Source organism: Protopterus annectens, chromosome 11.part0 (assembly GCF_019279795.1).
Source record: "Protopterus annectens isolate FY-2018-M chromosome 11.part0, PAN1.0, whole genome shotgun sequence".
NCBI classification, from domain to species: domain Eukaryota; kingdom Metazoa; phylum Chordata; order Ceratodontiformes; family Protopteridae; genus Protopterus; species Protopterus annectens.
This window is the reverse complement of record NC_056745.1, coordinates 660,376,698-660,397,543: the sequence shown is the minus strand read 5'-3', so window position 1 is coordinate 660,397,543 and position 20,846 is coordinate 660,376,698. Positions and strand designations below refer to the sequence as shown.

General features: G+C 33.4%; 1 protein-coding gene across 2 annotated transcripts in view; it reads right to left on the bottom strand.

The window, feature by feature from the left end:
- Positions 1-3,149: 3,149 nt before the first annotated feature.
- LOC122815537 (3-mercaptopyruvate sulfurtransferase-like) overlaps positions 3,150-20,846 on the bottom strand; it is a 255,237-nt gene continuing 237,540 nt past the window's right edge. For both annotated transcript variants that reach the window (XM_044088104.1, XM_044088103.1), the window contains one exon: positions 3,150-3,890. In XM_044088104.1, coding sequence (XP_043944039.1) covers positions 3,592-3,890 — 299 coding nt within the window. In that variant the 3' untranslated portion in view covers positions 3,150-3,591. The remainder of the gene's footprint in view (positions 3,891-20,846) is intronic.

The following is a 20,846-nucleotide window of genomic DNA, read 5'->3' as shown; positions in this document are numbered from 1 at the left end:
CACTGGGTGGCAGTGAAGAGTTACCAAATAGCTGGGTAACTACAGCAGAACTAGTAAGGGAGACGGCTAGAAAGGTGCTTGGTATGACATCTGGACAGAGGAAGGACGAGAAGGAGACATTGTGGTGCAATGAGGAAGTACAGGGGAGTATACAGAGAAATAGGTTGGCAAAGAAGAAGTGGGATTGTCAGAGAGATGAAAGTAGACAGGAGTATAAGGAGATGAGGTGCATGGCAAAGAGAGAGGTGGTAAAGGCTAAGGATAAGGCGTATGAAGAGTTGTATGAAAGATTGGACACTAAGGAGGAGAAAAGGACCTGTACCGACTGGCTAGACAGAGGGACCGAGCTAGGAAAGATGTGCAAGAGGTAAAGATGATAAAGGATAATGAGGGAAACATGCTTACAAGCGAGGAGAGCGTGTTGAGCAGATGGAAAGACGACTTTGAGGGGTTGATGAATGAAGAGAATGAGAGGGAGAGAAGATTGGATGATGTGGGGCTAGTGAATCATGAAGTGCAATGGATTAGCAAGGAGGAAGTAAGGATAGCTATGAAGAGGATGAAGAATGGAAAGGCTGTTGGTCCAGATGACATACCTGCGGAAGCATGGAGATGTTTAGGTGAAATGGCAGTGGAGTTTTTAACCAGATTATTTAATGAAATTTTGGAAAGTGAGAGGATGCCTGAGGAATGGAGAAAAAGTGTTTTGGTACTGATTTTTAAGAATAAGGGTGATGTGCAGAGCTGAAGTAACTACAGAGAGATTAGATTGATCAGTCACAGGATGAAGTTATGGGAAAAAGTAGTGAAAGCTAGGTTAAGAAGGGACGTGATGATTAGTGATCAGCAGTATGGTTTCATGCTGGGAAAGAGCACTACAGATGCGATGTTTACTCTGAGAGTGTTGATGGAGAACTACAGAGAAGGTCAGGAGTTGCATTGTGTTTTTTGTAGACTTAGAGAAAGCATATGACAGGGTGCCTAGAAAGGAGTTGTGGTATTGTATGAGGAAGTCGTGAGTGTCAGAGAAGTATGTAAGAGTGGTACAGGATATGTACAAGGATAGTGTGACAGCGGTGAGGTCTGCGGTGGGAGTGATGGATGCATTTAAGGTGGAGGTGGGATTACATCAAGGATTAGCTCTGAGCCCTTTCTTATTTGCAATGGTGATGGACAGGCTGACAGATGAGATCAGACAGGAGTCCCCATGGACTATGATGTTTGCAGATGACATTGTGATCTGTATTGAGAGTAGGGAACAGGTGGAGGAGACCCTGGAGAGGTGGAGATATGCTCTAGAGAGAAGAGGAATGAAGGTCAGCAGGACTAAGACAGAATATATGTGTGTGAATGAGAGAGGGGATAGAGGAATGGTGAGGATGCAAGGAGTAGAGGTGGTGAAGATGGATGAGTTTAAATACTTGGGATCAGTAGTTCAGAGTAATGGTGAGTGTGGAGGAGAGGTGAAGAAGAGAGTACAGGCAGGATGGAGTGGACGGAAAAGAGTATCAGGAGTGATTTGTGACAGACGAGTACCAGTAAGAGTGAAAGGAAAGGTCTACAAGAGGGTAGTGAGACCAGCTATGTTATATGGGTTGGAGACAGTGGCACTGACAAAAAGGCAGGAGTTAGAGCTGGATGTGGCAGAATTAAAGATGTTAAGATTTGCACTGGGTGTGATAAGGATGGACAGGATTAGGAGTAAGTATATTAGAGGGTCAGCCCAGGTTGGAAGGTTTGGAGACAAAACCAGAGAGGCAAGATTATGTTGGTTTGGACATGTGCTGAGGAGGGATGCTGAGTATATTGGGAAAAAGATGCTAAGGATGAAGCTACCAGGTAATAGGAAAAGAGGAAGGCCTAAGATAAGGTTTATGGATGTGGTGAGAGAGGACATGCAGGTGGTTGGTGTGACAGAGCAAGATGCAGAGGGCAGGAAGAAATGGAAACAGATGATCTGCTGTGGCGACCCCTAACAGGAACAGCTGAAAGATGATGATGGGTGGAGTATGAGGTAGCATAATGTAAGGGAAGTAAGAACATACGGAGGAGGCTGTGGGACTGGAGGGTGTGATAACTTGGAAAGCATGTTGGAGCAAAGAGAGAGTGGTATGTGTGATTAGGAAAATAGAGAAAGCTATGAAGAAGAAAGGGTTTAAAAAGTGATGGAGGCATTCTAGAGATTTAAGGAAAGAGGAGGGGACTATAATTATTGGGTGGAGTACAGATTACAGAGTTTAAGAAGGATGGCTATAGGTGGGAGGAGTAATGAGAGGGGAGATGATATTGGGCAATTAGGCTGAGAGGGTGGGGTAAGACGGGAATAAAGCTAGGAGTACTGGGGTGGGTGGGAATTGGGGGCAGGGTAGGGGAGTGGAGTGAGCCCATAGGGCAAACGAAGCACAAAGAACACTAGAGGTGAGTATGGCATAAAACGTATCAGCAAAGAGCAGTTTAAAGGCTGTAGTTGGAAGGTATAAGCTAAATATTTCCATCCAGAAAATGAAGGCTGCCTTTACAGAGGGTGGTTTAGCAGGGGAGAGAATGTATTTACAGTCTATTTACCTATTTCTTGGTAACTATTTCTGACCTGATGACATTTAATGAGACACTTCAAATTTAGCTGCACTATTCTGTGCTACAGACAAGGTTTACTAATCCTTAACATTAGGTTTCAGACAGAAGCAGGGGAAGGGAGGCTATTGAATATTAAAGCTCATGGAAAAAATGTGTGCAAACCCAAAGAATGCAGGGCTACAAAAAATGTGCCAGTTTAGAAAACTTCAGGAAAATTATTATATAAAGTTCCACATCTAGCCTTTGTTTTTTCCCCGTCAGGCTGCATGTCAAACATGGAAATCCATAACTTTTATAACTGAAATCTATTAGCTAAATGGTCAAACGTGCTCTCTTCATGGGCAGCACAGGGGTGCTGTGTAGTTTAATGTCTTGCTTAGAGTTACAGAGTAGGTAACAAAGAAATAAAGTTATCAAGTGGAGAACTATAGGATAAAAGTGCTGTCTGGTTAAGTGTATTGTTCACAGTTATACAGTAGGCAAGTGCAGAATGAGGGGATTAACCCCATTATAGGAAGAAGTTTGTTAGCAGCTCACATTGTAATTGTCTGTGCTAACCTGCAACAAAACACTTTGGCAGTTTATTGTGTGGTATTTATTTACGTAGAAGTCTGTAAGAAAAAATCCAGTCAATCTTTACAATTGTATTATTTTCAATGATCACTCAATGTCAAATCAGTAAAATTGCATTATTATTTAGTAAATAATTAGCAAGGGGGTGAGATAAACAGCTTAAAATTGTTCTACTTTGTAAGACAGTTCTAAAAACATAGGTAGTCTAGGTTCTACAAAATGCAATGGGTCTTCAGAAATGATCTTCTACTAAATACTAAGATTAAAATTAGTGAAATAAAGCTATGAACTGCATACATATTAAAACTGATTGAGTACAATTGTGGCATTTTTGTTTATGTAGTGTTACTTAATAAATGTGATTTTATTTGATGGTGAAAAATCACTGTGTGAGAACTGTTATTGACTAATTTCTACATTTTTAGTCTCCAAAAAACATCTTTACATAGTTTTCTCTGTCCCTTTAGGGATGATATGCTCAGTGTTGGCCCGCACAGACCATTCAGACCATGAACCATCATATACCTTGACGCGCTCTTTATCTAGTAGACAGGCAGCAAGACTAAGGTGACATGCTGTGACCCCAGCCCAACAAGATGCAATCAGTGGTTTGTTAAGATCCACTCCATTCTCCTTCAGTAGGTCATCCAGCTGCACTTCTGTCTTCATGGTTCCATCCTCATTTAGGAACTTATAGTAGGGTAAGTTCTTTGTTCCAGGAATATGGCCTAACATGACATCTAAAAGGGGAAAAGTCACAGTTATTAATAATGCAACACCAGAGCAAGAAGTCTATTCCACATAGGTAAATAAATACGCTGGCAGCTCTAGAAAAACTCATTCACTTCAGACAAAATTCTAAGTGGAATTTAATATTTCATCTGTGCATTTTATGCTTATTTTCCTGGACTCAGTGTTCCAAAAAAAATGTAAAATGGACTATGGCATGCAGGCCTTAACAGTGCAAGCTTGTTTTTCATCCTCCTACATGAATTGGAATTTATTCCCCTTGCAAGAATTCTTTGAGGCCACAGTGGTGCAGCAGTTAGCATTGTCACCTCACAGCAAGAGGTTCTCCGGTTCGGTTCTCGGCTGGAGTACCTTCTGTGCGGAGTCTGCATGTCCTTCCCACAGCTGAGTGAACATTAAAGACATGCAGGTAGGTGTGTGCATTCCTTCTTTGAAGGTTGGGTGCTGGGCTGGCAACTCGACACCGTAAAAATCCACTGCCAATCATTAGCAGACCGGTGATCCGCTGTGGTGACCCCTAACTGTGAAAAGCCAAAAGACAGTAAGAATTCTCCATTCCTGCTGGAGGGGCACAGTAACAGGAGAGGTATGCCCAAACAGAATTTATCCTCTCATCCACAAAATGTCAGAAAGGAGACTACTTTCAGGCAAATCTATAGTAAAAATCAAAGCCACAAATAAACTAAAAACAGCCAGGAAAGAAAGACGAGATCCAAGAAATCCTGTTATTTAGCGCTTTCGTTTTTTAATAAAAACTTCTTCAGAATACACATACATAGTGAACTAAACCCTTTTTATACAAATACACGCCTTCATAGTTAATGACATCATAATTAAATTACTTAAATTGAATTCAATTACTACAGCCCCATTAAGATATCTAAAACATTAAATACATTGTTTTAAACCATATTACAATAAAAAAAACATAGAAAATACACTGTATTTTGTTCAAACCATAAAAATCCTTAATTTATTATACTTTTATTCAAAAATAACCTTCAGATTTTAGTCTAAGAGTGGAAATGATAGATGTATTCATGTTTAAACCTGGAAATGATGTTGCATTAGTTTTTAACTGTCATCTTAGTTCCCTATTTTCCAAAAAATCATTAAGGGGACCACCTCTATCTCCAACTGTAACTTGTTCTAATACTGAAAATCTAAAATCATGTCCCTCATTATTAATAATGTGCACTGCCAGAATATTTTTTAAATCTTGTTTTTTAATATCATAGGAATGTTGATACATTCTGCTCCTAAGAGCATTAATAGTCTTCCCGATATAAAAACAAGGACATTGCGTGCATGTCCCTATATAAACAACAGCCTTGCTGTTACAGGTAAATTTTTTCTTGTATATATATTTGCCATAATTTGGAATAAACAACTCTGTGCCTTCTAAAATATGTTTACACTGCAGACAAAAAACATATTTAAACATTCCGTTGGGCCCAGAGTGAATCTCTTGTACCCTCTCTACCATGTTTTTTATAGTAATGTCCTTCTTGTAAACAATATTAGGTTTTATTCCCACAATATCCAAAAATTCTTTATTAATATTGAATACATTCCAGTTACGTTGAACAATGCTGCTTATACTTTTAAACTGCTGGTTATATCTAAAAATACCAACACTAGGAAAAGACTAATTATTCTGGCTATAAGAACTTTTCATGCCTTCAACTAAAATATTTGGACCCTTACCTAATAATGGAAAAAATATACCTTGTTCCCTTTTAGATACCACCTCCTTTAATGTATTTCCACAAATTCTAAGGGATAGCCTCTGCTAACCAACATACATTTAAGAATTTCTATTTGACCTAAAAACTCATAGAAGTCTGAAACCATTCTTGCTAGTCTGACCCCTTGACCTTTTATTAGTGACTTCTTCTGATAGATAGGGTGAAAACTGGAAAAATGTAAAAGTGTATTGGAATAAGTGGGTTTCCTAAAAATTGTCATTTCAAAACAACTTTCCATTCTATTTTTACTTATGGTGATGTCTAAATAATTAATTTTCTCATCCGAAATGGTATGAGAAAATTCCAAAAATCCTGTACTAACACCAATAAACTCAAGGAATTAATTTAACATATCCTCACTATCATTCCATAGGATGACGATGTCATCCAAATATCGCCAAAGTTGTGCATATTTACTGGTGAATACATATTCCTTCTCCCAGAATGCTAGAACTAAATTAGCAAAAATGGGTGCACAAATAGCCCCCATGGCTACACCTCTACATTGTTTGAATAATTGTTCTTGAAATACAATAATGTTAGTGTCCAATACTAACTCCATGAGGCTCCTTAATGTAAGAATCCCATCATGCCCCATTTTAGTGTATTGACATAAATATGAATAGAACCATTCAGTTCCAGTATCATGTGGGATAACAGAAAATAAATCTTTGATATCAATTGTTGCAAAGATTAAACTATGATTATATATATTTTTATTAATTTTCTTAAGTAAGTCCCACGAATCTTTTACTATCCAATTACAGTCTTGTAAAATGTTTTTTAATTGAATATCTATAAAACTGGCAATATAATATGTTTTTGAAGCCTTTGCATCAACAATGGGTCTAAGGGGGGGGGGGGGTTGTTAAGATCCTTATGTACTTTTGGTATACCAAAAGTAGTAGGAATTTTTGGATATTTTACTGTCATATAAGACCATTCATCAAATGAGATTTGTCTATTTAACAGACGTTCTTCCAGCATGATGTCCACTTTCCTGTATGATATATTTTTCTCATTCACACTCATCTGACAATATGTATCAGTGTGAAGAAACAATAGCATTCTATCAATATAGGAATTAGTGTCCATTATAACTAATCCTCCCCCCTTGTCCGGTTTCATAATTCTAATCTTGTCATTATTACATAGATTTTTTAGTAATTCCATCTCTTTCTTATCCAGATTATTTTCATCGTAGGTTGACCTACTACTGTTCTTAAATAACATGCAAATATCATAATCACACATTTTTTCAAACATCTGTACAATAGGGCATAGTGGAGGATTGAAAGTGCTAGATCTTTTACATATATTGTTATTACCACTATTAATATTGATATCATGCAGTCCTTCTTTAAAATAAAACTGAAAATTCAGCTTTCTTGCATGCATCTTTAAATCTATTAATGCTTCATCCACAGTCCCTTTTTTACTTGGCGCAAAAGACAAGCCTCTTTCAAAAATATTTGCTATACTTTTGTCCAATATGCAGTCACTATAATTATACATTTTGAAGTCACCATTACTATTGGTAATAATCTGAACAGAGGTATCTACGGTGTCCCTTAAAACATGTGGAGCTTCAAGCAAGTCATTCACTGTGTTCAGTGTATTTATATCTGTAAAACCAATTTTCCAAGAAGAGGCTTTCAAACATATCTAATACATTCTCCCCCTCCCCTTGCCTCTGTTGTTGTAGTTTGAATGATGTTGTCCCCTTCCCCCCCTCTAGTTCCTGAGCCTTTCGGATCTCCTCAGAGGGGGAAACTCTAAAGTGTCCAAACCAAAAATATTTTCATCATCGTTAAAACCATTAACATCACCAGGCTCCCCATCAGATACATGGCTATAGTCCTGGTACTGGTTATAGTTATTAGAGACCTTCTTATGACTTAAAGGGGGTGGGGGGTATGCTCTCTGTTCAGCATACTCCTTTTCATCCCTTCTAAGCTTTTTTTTCTTTTTTTGTACTTTAAATCTATAATAAACTGATCAACATTCTTAAATATATTATCAAACTTTACTTTGTAAAACTTGAATAATAAGTCAGATTGTAAAATATTATTCACTTGTTTAATTCTGTCATTTAGTTTTACCATTTTTTTATCATTATAAGTAATAAGGCAGTCCAAAAGTTCACAACCATGTCGGTTAAATAATGCAATCAGTTCCACATGAAGTTCTGAGTTTATTAACCAAACCTGACGGATATCGCCATAATCGGAGTCCTTTTGTTACCAGTTCTCTCCATTTACATTCGCGTAAATAACTATTTTCTAACTGCAATTTTCGATATTCAAATGTTAAACTTTCCAGGTCGTTTTAAATTTAAGTTTTAAATGTGGTTTTTGTCTGCAGTGTAAACATATTCTAGAAGGCACAGAGTTGTTTATTCCAAATTATGGCAAATATATATACAAGAAAAAAATTACCTGTAACAGCAAGGCTGTTGTTTATATAGGGACATGCACGCAATGTCCTTGTTTTTATATCGGGAAGACTATTAATGCTCTGAGGAGCAGAATGTATCAACATTCCTATGATATTAAAAAACAAGATTTAAAAAATATTCTGGCAGTGCACATTATTAATAATGAGGGACATGATTTTAGATTTTCAGTATTAAAACAAGTTACAGTTGGAGATAGAGGTGGTCCCCTTAATGATTTTTTTGGAAAATTAGGGAACTAAGACAGCAGTTAAAAACTAATGCAACATCATTTCCAGGTCTAAACACGAATACATCTATCAGTTCCACTCTTAGACTAAAATCTGAAGGTTATTTTTGAATAAAAGTATAATAAATTAAGGATTTTTATGGTTTGAACAAAATACAGTGCATTTTCTATGTTTTTTATTGTAATATGGTTTAAAACAATTTATTTAATGTTTTAGATATCTTAATGGGGCTGTAGTAATTGAATTCAATTTAAGTAATTTAATTATGATGTCATTAACTATGAAGGCGTGTATTTGTATAAAAAGGGTTTAGTTCACTATGTATGTGTATTCTGAAAAAGTTTTTATTAAAAAACGAAAGCGCTAAATAACAGGATTTCGCAAATCTATAGTAAGCGCATGGCTTGAAGAAAGTATATGTTCTAGCAGGGACAGCAATAGTTTTGCTTTAAATTCAACAATACACATAGCTTCTCCATATAGCTTAGCAAATAAAATACCTACCTATATAAGTTCAGCTAATAAACCATCCACACTGTGTAGAGTTCTTTGGTCATTCATTCACCCCATGCCTGAAACTGACAGCAAAGACAGGGGCACATTAAGAAATGCCCTAAAAGAGAGGATGTTAAGGTCATGACAAATGTCATTTAGTTGTTTAGTTTTGAGCAAGTCTACAGACAAGCTAAGGCCTTTTTGTGTGTGACAAGCGTAGTTATTGTTCTGACATCCAAAATATAACCTTTTTATGGTACTTTATGTACCAGATGGGTGATGAGCAGAAGTCACTCAAAGGAAAAGGTCAAGACCTACCCTTTCCTTAGATATGAGTGGTCAGTTAGCACATCTATTTAGCAGGTCTGTAGTATTTTTTTCGTAAAACAAACTGCTCATGAAAGATAGCTTTGGCTATCACGTGAATTTAATTCTACTTAAATGTTTGTTTTAACTTCACTGAATTTAATTTTACATGCCATTTGGGCTCCTTGCACAAATACTGTGACATAGAACAATATGATTCTTCATCTGTTAACTATGAAGTGTCCTCAAGGCTAAGACTGGGTTTCAGGACTGGCCAATAATCTTTGACCCAGGTAAGAAGCCTTATTAGAATTGCACAATAAACAAACTGAGGTTATATGGCTCCTTAAGTGATGCAGCTTTTTCTAGCCTGTTACATTATACACTACGCTATACCTGTAGTCTTTTAAAACATATCATACATTTATAAGGTACAATAAAACAAAAACACAAAGCTGTCCTGAAATGCATACGCTATCCTGTTTTAGACATGAAAAATAAGAATTCAACAAGACTGCATGCTTAAGTGAGGAAGTAGCCACCTACACATGTGCATGTATATACAAAAGAAAAAGTATGTTTTTTAAATGCATTAGTTACAAGGCTGATTTTGCCAGGGGATATTTGTGATGTGAAATCCAAACAGAACAATCATAAGTGGGCTGCTCCTTTCCTGAATGTTATTAAAGTAATACAGGACTTTTTCCAACAAAATTAGCCATTACGACATGTAGATTCCACAAAAGCCAATTAAAATTATGACAGTATGCACACACCCACAGACATGCCCACCAATTTGTCACCTCTTTGATTTTGCATACCTCAGACATTTGATTGTGATCAAATGACCAAGTACCTAAACAGCCACAGCAATACAGTTTAGTTTTGTTGCTGTCAGACAGTGCAATGCAATGCAACCTCAGCCCCACACAAATGTGTGCCATTAATTAAAGCAACTTTATTTACTCTATACACATCAGATGTTCTAAATGTGGGCGGCCAAGGATGAACACAGGATAGCAGCAGATTTCTTCAGCTCCACCAATTTCATTACACTGACAGGAATTAATTACTTAAAAAATTAATTTTTGAAGTAATTTTCTTTCTAAATACGTTTGTTTTATATAGTTCTTGAACTATATCTAAAAAAGAAAGGAAATCTTAACAATATTCCTGTCAGAAATCACTGTGGAAATTTTCCTGTCAGTTTATCAGTCTGAAATGAGTTCCAGTAAGACAAATTCTCAAGACTCCAGCATCAAGAAAGAACTTCAGTCTCTGATAATTATAATCCAGCAACCTACTGATAAAATGGATAAAATGGATACTAAAATAGACACCTTCATAGATAAAACTACAAAACAAATAGACCTGTTACATACAGACCTGCAACAACAGAAGAACCAGATGACAGACATAGAAGAAGCTGTGAATGACATGGAAAATAGAATCCAAGAAGAGGAAATCAACATTGAGTTTCTGCTGAAACAAAATACACATTTACAAACAAAGCTGGATGACCTGGAAAATAGATCTAGGCGCAATAACATTAGGATTTTTGGACTGCCAGAAAATATTGAAGGTAACAATATTACTTCTTTTTAACAACTTGGCTCCCTAAAACTTTAGACTTACCAGAAGCATTCTCTTTTGGTATCGAAAGAGCACATAGATCTATAGCTAATACTAACTCTAACAAAAATATCCTAGATCAGTTATAGTTAGATTTCTATCATCTTTTGATAAAGAGATGGTTCTTAAATCTGCTTGGGCTAAAGCTCCTGTTAAGATTAATGAGATAACTGTGCGTTTTGACAATGACTATTCTTCCATGGTAATAGCTAAAAGAAAAGTGTTTCTGCCACTAATAAGGGAGCTTAAAAAAGCACAGTTTAAAACATACCTTCTGTTTCCTGCCAAGCTTAAAATCTTCCTTCCTGATGGTCCTAAGGTTTTCGATGATTTAGACTCTGCTTTACTGTTTGTCAAAGAAAAAAGGATTTTGGATAAAATAGAAGAAATGGAATGGGCTAGTTCTTCATTAAAGAGATTGGCAACTGAAGCTTCATGGAAGACTTCAGAGAAGAAGAAGAGACTAAAAAACAAATGATTTGTTATATGTTTTTTCTCTCTCATCATTTTAGTTCATTATTAATCTTTTGAATATAGTTCCTGCATTTCCAGAAAGCCACAAATATTTTGGAAAAGATTTAATCAAAGTTATTCTCTATGTGCAAAGAAATGTTTTGTTTCATAACCAGTCAAAATACCTGAAGATTTAATGGCAAGCTGTGATTCAATTTGTTTCTCTTTCTGAAAAGAAGTAAGGTTAGTAATTTGATACATTTTTTATCTTTACCTTTTTTTTCCTTCTCTTTTTATTATTTTCTTTGTTTAAACAATGACATTCTATTTAGATTATGTAGTGGATAAAGGGTGGGGGAGGGCAGGTAGAGAACAGTAATGAAAATATCATTAATAGAATAATAACATATTTATTCCTTGTAAAAGTTTTTATAAGTTCTTCAAATGCTATTTCTAATTATACTTTCTTGATTATACTGCTTATGCCTGTTTGTAAATAATCTGTTATGCTTTAACTAATAATAATCAGAACTAAATAAGAGTAAATAATATGTTTTATTTTTAACTCTATTAATATAAACAGTAAGTAACATTCCATTGTATATACTTCTTACAGCTTTCTCTTACATTTTTTATTTCTGCCTCACTCCCTTTTATTTTCTACTCTCTTTTCTTTTCTTTATTAATATATAGAAATGCTTTTGATTGTGGGCACAGTGAATAATAGGATTTGTATGAAAATTGAGTTGGGAGAAGAATGTTGAGTTTTATTGCTTGTTGGTAATTTTGGGCTTAATTTCACTTACATAGAGGCTGTAATGATCTGTGGAATACATTGTGAAGGTTTTGTCATGTTTAGATGCATTTACACTGCTAAATGAATGTTTGCCACTAGTTTTTAATACGTTTCCTGCCAAAATGTTAAGAGAGACAATCTGAGATGTGGGCTGTCTCATGCACAGTGTTCATGAGTTGCTTCAGAAGCTTCAGCTCACAGAATTCTCACAGAGAAACTGAAAGCAGTTAGTATAACCTTTGACATAGTTATCACACTGACACACCACAGATTCAGGAAAATACTCTATTCATAAAATATGTCAGTTATAATGTTTTGTTTCATAACCAGTCAAAATATCTGAAGATTTAATGGCAAGCTGTGATTCAATTTGTTTCTCTTTCTGAAAAGAAGTAAGAGGCTGTAATGGTCTGTGGAATACATTGTGAAGGTTTTGTCATGTTTACATGCATTTACACCACTAAATGAATGTTTGTCACTAGTTTTAATAAGTTTCCCGCCAAAATGTTAAGAGAGACAATCTGAGATGTGGGCTGTCTCATGCACAGTGTCCATGAACTACTTCAAAAGCTTCAACTCACAGAATTCTCACAGAGAAACTGAAAGCAGTTAGTATAACCTTTGACATAGTTATCACACTGACACACCACAGATTCAGGAAAAATACTCTATTCATAAAATATGCCAGTTATAATGAGTCTAAATGATGTAGTTTCTTGTAGTAAGTAAATGTCTTATTTTAGAAGGCATAGAAAATGAAACATTTATTTAAATGTTTTGAAAATCTACTTAACAGCAGCATAATAATCTGTGTTAAAATTTGTGTTCCAAACATATACTTTACTATAACTCATTTAATTCATCTGATTGACAAGCATAAATAATCTTATAACTCTATTCTGGAAGAAATGTCATGTGATATATTTTAAAGCAGTAGGTTAGCATGATTGTAAAATCTGGTTACTAAAATGTGTTTGCTGTGCATTATTTTGTATAAAGCAGACAGATTTATTCTAGGGACAGCAAGTAGGATAGTGCTCAACAAAGACACAACTCAATGAGATCAGATATATATATATATATATATGTGTGTGTGTGTGTGTGTGTGTGTGTGTATGTATGTGTATGTGTGTGTGTGAGTGTGATGGCTTTTTTTTTATATATAATAATGCAAGTGTTTCTGAGAATCTGCATAACTATCCAATAGGATTTATAATAATTTCTATGAATACAATATTTTACTCTATTGACAAAATGAATGTTTGCCACACGTTTTAATAAGTTTCCCGCCAAAACGTTAAGGGAGACAATCTGGGATAAGGGCTGTCTCATGCACAGTGTCCATGAACTACTTCAAAAGCTTCAACTCACAGAATTCTCACAGAGAAACTGAAAGCAGTTAGTATAACCTCTGACCTAGTTATCATACTGACACACCACAGATTCAGGAAAAATACTCTATTCATAAAATGTCAGTTATAATGAGTTTAAATGATGTAGTTTCTTGTAGTAAGTAAATGTCTTATTTTAGAAGGCATAGAAAATGAAACATTTATTTAAATGTTTTTGAAAATCTACTTAACAGCAGCATAATAATCTGTGTTAAAAACTTCTGTTCCAAACATATACTTTATTATAATTCATTTAATTCATCTGATTGACAAGCATAAACAATTTTATAATTCTATTCTGGAAGAAATGTCATGTGATATATTTTAAAGCAGTAGGTTAGCATGATTGTAAAATCTGGTTACTAAAATGTGTTTGCTGTGCATTATTTTCTATAAAGCAGACAGATTTATTCTAGGGACAGCAAGTAGGATAGTGCTCAACAAGGACATAACTCAGTGAGATCAGATAGTGCTCAACAAGGACATAACTCAGTGAGATCAGATATATATATTTAAATGAATGTTGGAACCTAATTTTCTCTCCTCTTGATTTCTAACATCAAGATTATTTGAATGCTATTTGAATACAAGTGTTCTATATTACATAGATCTATATAGTAGTATGAACAGTTTAAAAAAAAAAGTTTATTTTAGTTTATATGATGCTGTTTTACCAAATGTGTAGTTTTGTCTTGATAGATAATTGAATTGAAAACTGTTAACCTCAGTTAAATATAACTAGTATTAAATTGATAAGGTGGTAGCTGAGGTACTGCTGCTTAGGGTAAGGGGTTAACTTGAGTAGTAAATACTACTCTAAGTTGGAGTTTTCAACTCCAGGCTGGATGCAAGGTTTAATCCTTACATTATTTTCACTTGTTCATTGTTATATGTATATAGTTTTGACATCCACAATATATTTTGTACACTCATTGTCACTACAAACAAAATTGAATCCTATACAAAATCCCATAAGAGATTTAATAAATACAGCTATATTTAAAAGTACACCTAAAGAGGAGATGTAACATTATTTATCTTGTTATTTGTTATTTCGATCATAAGATTCTTGAGTTTTAAAAATGCCAAATGACATCTTTAAAAGGAATTTCTTTAAACATTAATGGATTGAATAATCCGTGTAAAAGGGCAAGCCTAATAAGATACATTAATTTACACAAGGCCAATCTAGTCTTCCTGCAAGAAACCCATCTCTTGAAAAAGATATTGATAAACTAGCCACTAATAAGTATACAGTATTGGTTAGTTCAGAGCACACTCAGAAAAAAGAGGAGTGGCTATTTTATGGAATAAAAGTATGCCCATTCCTAAAACCATTAAGTCTTTCAGGATGACAAAGGAATGTTTTGTATGGTTACAATACAAATTAATGGGAAGACTTACACTTTAATTAATGTATATTGGATACCTGGAATTGGTATTAATACAGTGAAACATCATATTGATAAGATCATATCATTCTCTATAGGGGATATTATTTTAGCTGGTGATTTTAATTGTATACTACATGAAAGTGATACTACCACTATAAGGAAAAGAAGAATTACATCTAATGCAAAACATTTAAATGATTTTGCTAATTCTTATCATTTGAATGATATTAATAATCAGATAGATTCAAAATCATTACCATACACCTTTTTTTCTAACAGATACAAAACTTATTCAAAAATAGATAGGGTGTGTGTGTGTGTGTGTGTGTGTGTGTGTGTGTGTGTGTGTGTGTGTGTATGTGTGTGTGTGTGTGTGTGTGTGTGTGTATATGTGTATGTGTGTGTGTCTCTGTGTGTATGTGTGTGATGGCTTTTTTTTAATAATGCAAGTGTTTCTGAGAATTTGCATAACTATGCAATATGATTTATAATAATTTTTATGAATACAATATTTTACTCTATTGACAATAATGAGTTTAAGTAAATGCTCATATTTTGGAAGCTGTTAATAGTATTCACATGACAGAAAATAGATGCATCTTAATATATGTAATGTCTGAATCATATTAGCCAAAGTTTTTGATTTAAATGAATGTTGGAACCTAATTTTCTCTCCTCTTGATTTCTAACATCAAGATTATTTGAATGCTATTTGAATACAAGTGTTCTATATTACATAGATCTATATAGTAGTATGAACAGTTTAAAAAAAAAAGTTTATTTTAGTTTATATGATGCTGTTTTACCAAATGTGTAGTTTTGTCTTGATAGATAATTGAATTGAAAACTGTTAACCTCAGTTAAATATAACTAGTATTAAATTGATAAGGTGGTAGCTGAGGTACTGCTGCTTAGGGTAAGGGGTTAACTTGAGTAGTAAATACTACTCTAAGTTGGAGTTTTCAACTCCAGGCTGGATGCAAGGTTTAATCCTTACATTATTTTCACTTGTGCATTGTTATATGTATATAGTTTTGACATCCACAATATATTTTGTACACTCATTGTCACTACAAACAAAATTGAATCCTATACAAAATCCCATAAGAGATTTAATAAATACAGCTATATTTAAAGGTACACCTAAAAGAGGAGATGTAACATTATTTATCTTGTTATTTGTTATTTCGATCATAAGATTCTTGAGTTTTAAAAATGCCAAATGACATCTTTAAAAGGAATTTCTTTAAACATTAATGGATTGAATAATCCGTGTAAAAGGGCAAGCCTAATAAGATACATTAATTTACACAAGGCCAATCTAGTCTTCCTGCAAGAAACCCATCTCTTGAAAAAAGATATTGATAAACTAGCCACTAATAAGTATGCAGTATTGGTTAGCTCAGAGCACACTCAGAAAAAAAGAGGAGTGGCTATTTTATGGAATAAAAGTATGCCCATTCCTAAAACCATTAAGTCTTTTCAGGATGACAAAGGAATGTTTTGTATGGTTACAATACAAATTAATGGGAAGACTTACACTTTAATTAATGTATATTGGATACCTGGAATTGGTATTAATACAGTGAAACATCATATTGATAAGATCATATCATTCTCTATAGGGATATTATTTTAGCTGGTGATTTTAATTGTATACTACATGAAAGTGATACTACCACTATAAGGAAAAGAAGAATTACATCTAATGCAAAACATTTAAATGATTTTGCTAATTCTTATCATTTGAATGATATTAATAATCAGATAGATTCAAAATCATTACCATACACCTTTTTTCTAACAGATACAAAACGTATTCAAAAATAGATAGGGTCTTTATTTCTAACCAGATGGTAACAGATTTAATTAATTCCAAAATCATTTCATGTCCTATATCTGATCATAACTCAATTGTTTTTGAATTCATGATAAAAATACTCATAATGTTCAGATCAAAAGGATACCAGCATACTTAACTCAGCTAGAAGACTATAAAGAATATATACTTTCAGAAGTACAACATTTTCTAGACATAAATAATACTCCTGAAGTCTCCATTGTCTATGTTTGGGATGCCTTAAAATCATATCTATATGGACAAAGTATCAGATGGTATAATAATAAAAGGAAATCTTGGGATAAGGAATTGTTAGATATTCAAAGTAAATTAGACTCTTATAAACATAATAATAAAGAAAATATTATGGACAAGAAAGTTATTGAAGAAATAAACAAACTAAATGAGAAATACAAAGAAATTTTAACTCATAAAGTTAAAATAACTTTAGAGAAATACAAGTTTTGTCTTATTCAATAAGCCCCAAATACTTACATAGACTTAAAAATAAAACAAAAAGATTCAATAAACAAAACCATATCAAAGAAATCTTTTCTCTAAGGAAAAAGAATGTTTCTAGTATACCAGAAATACTGGATGAATTTAGAAATCACTTTCACAAGATTAACCATAACAACATTAACATGGAACCTAAAGATAAAATAAAGGAGTTTATAACCACAAACATGAATAAAAAGCTTAATAAACAACAGATTAAACTATTGGACAAGAGTATTTCATATACAGAAGTTATTACACAAATAAATAAGCTTAAATCAAACAAAGCACCGGGTAATTATGGTATTATACCAGAGATATATAAAATCCTTTCTAAAGCTACGTATTCATTAATACATAAGGTTTTTATTTTGGCCCAAACTGAGTTAATAACCCCCCCATCTTGGCAATATACATTTATTTCACCAATTTTAAAACCTAATAAAGATCCAACTAGATGTTCTTCATATCGACCCATCTCATTGCTTAATGTTAATTATAAAATGTTTATGAGTATTTTTGCTGATAGATTGAAGACAATCATCCCCGGCATTATAGATATAGATTAGACGGGCTTCATTGTAAATAGAAATACTTTTGATAATATAAGAAGAACTTTAACATTAATTGATTTTGCAAATAGGAAAAAGAAAGATTTAACACTTATTAGTCTTGATATAGGTTCAGCATTTGATTCAGTAAGTTGGGACTATCTGTTTACCTTACTGAAATGCACAAACTTCTCTGATGCATTTGTAAATTTAATTGAGCATTTATACAAAGGAACGCTGGCTTATATTAAGGTAGGAACATATGTTTCACAAAAATACCCATTCTTAAAGGTACAAAGCAAGGATGTCCACTTTCTCCACTATTATTCACTTTAGTAATGGAGCCTTGGGCTAATTTGATTAGAAACAGTACTGACATAGAGGGTTTTGAAATAGACGAAAATACAACATCAAAATTCAACTTTTTGCAGATGATGTTCTAATTACATCAGCAGGATCTAATTCTTCTATGCAGTCTTTATTTGATAAAATGATGAATTTTAAAAGTATTTCTGGTTTAATATTCAATGAAGAAAAAACTAAAATACTACCTATATATACACGAAAAAATATTCTCATTAGTGATTTTACTAAATATGTACCCAATTCAGGTCAGATAACTTATTTAGGTATAATACTATCTAAAGATATTAAATCTATTATATATAATAACTATAATACCTGTTTTCTTAATATACAAAATCTTTTTAATACCTGAAATAATATGTTTTTACTATGGAGGAGAGACTTACAATTATTAAAATGATAATATTCCCCAAGATTTTATACTTAATACAATCAATAATACTTTCACCTACAAAAATAATTATCAAGAAACTGAATACACTAATGTTAAATTTCTTATGGGCACCTAATAGACCTAGGATTACATTAAAGAAACATACTAATAGCTGGTCTCAAGGGGGTATTTCTTTTCCAGACTTTAATTTATATATTATCTCTTCTATTATAAAAGTTATTACTTTATTAATAGATCAGTCATATATCAAAATGGAAAGATTATTGGGAGCTAATTAGTATGCACTTCATGAAAATCTCCTTAACACATAAAAATATGATTGTAAATAACTCCATGTTGTGGTTGCTAAAGGAATTTTGTACTTCACATATTACACCTAAACATATGGTTTGTTACCCATTAAATATTATTATTAGTTATCGTAATTTTATATTCATGCACCCTAAGTATAGGGAATGGAATTTTATTGTATTCCTATAATGTATACTCAGGGTATGCTTATGTCATCTACTTCTGAAGGAGCTCATTTAGCTATAGATAATGATCTAAAGTACTGGTATCAGCTGATATCTGATAATAAAGTTAAAAATCTAGATTTCTTAAAACAAGAATTTGATCTAAGAGAAACTTGCTGGTTAGAGGTTCAGATCTTTAGACAACATCTCATTGATAGAATAGATCTAATGTCTATAACAGTTAAAGAATCTATTCCAAAACTGATTGATTACTTGATATTAAATTTACAGCATAAAGTTTCTGATAAAGGTAAACTTTCATATATACATAAAATTATCAGACAAGAAACTTTTTACAGTGTAGATTCATACTGGAATTATTTCACCTCTATTAATGGGGACCCACCAACTCAACAAGATAAACAATATATATTGGAATCTGCTTATAGAACTACATCTTCCATTGTCTGGAGACTTTATACATGGAAATTTTTACATAGATCTTTTTATACACCTTTGATGATGAATAAAATAAATAATAAAGATAATCTATGTAAGAGATGTAATGTAGAAATTAATGCTGACTGGGCTCATATGTTTTATGACTGTATGAAGTTGAAAGAAAACTGGAAGTCAATTAATGAATTTTTGCAGGCTCTTTTTACAGATAATTTCATTATTTCTAAGTCTCTTATATTATTCAACACACCTGTACCTCAATGTGTTAAGAAGATTAAGCTTCCCTTGTTATGGTCTATCCTAGCAGTGGCCAGGAAAATAATAACTAGAAATTGGATTTCAGATACACCTCCTTCGTTCAATGAATTTAAAAATGTTATGAATATAATGTGCCATATGGAAATAAGCACAATCAGAATGAGAACAACTAGAAAAACATCATATTATATTGTATGGGATAATTTACAAAATTTGTTAAAAAAATTCTAATTTCAATAGCACAGTATTTTAGTTTAATTAATTGATCTGATTGTAGTGGATGTCTTTGTAAATACTTTAGTTGTTTTGTTGAATATTATAATAATACCTATTTTTAACTACTTGTATAAAATTGTTATGATATTTCTCTTATATGTTAAAACAATAAACCTGTTTTGAAAAAAAGATGTTCTAAATGTGATCAGATGTATGGATAAATATGCACTGTTCTAATTTCCTGTAGTCTAACTTCCTTTATTAAACTTACCCAGCTATTAACAGAAACAAGATAACTGGGTACAGGATTTGCTCCCCCGCCTCCGTTTCCTGTCAAAGAATGGCTGGTGTGCTTGCTGAACTGCCCTTTTATGGTTAAAACAGATGATGTCACTATTGTTTACAAACTTTAAATTCCTTCACAAATTATACTTCAGCTCTCACAGCACAAGGTTTAGCAATACCAATGAATGCTGAAGGTGTGAGAAGGGCATTAAATCCACATTAGTATGTGAAGGAATTATTAGACAGTTTACCAGTCTCAGGAAACATTTGTTAATCTTAATTCAGATATACTTGGCTGTACAGTACAACCCTTTAAATTTTCATTTGACAGCTGGGAAACATTTGGAAATCAGGACATATTTGATTACAAAGTATCACCTGCTTTATTTTCATTTGGTAAATAGGAAATATTTGCTATCAGACTCACACACATTCAATGCAACTCATTGTAAATCTCCTCCTAGCACAGAAATAAAGATAAATACTGGCAAGTACTGAAACCAGATTGAGTAGAGTGCTGTTTAATAAAAGTCTCCCAGGGTCACCCAAGAGGCATCAAGATGTTTTTCACTTTGGCTTGAGCTGCATCAGTCACCTGATGCAGTCTGAAACAATAAAAAGGTTGCTCACTGTTTCATCTGACAATCCAAACAGCCCCCACTGGTACATCATTCCCACACCTCTGAAATATCTGGAGGACTGATAAGGTGAATTGCTTTATTCT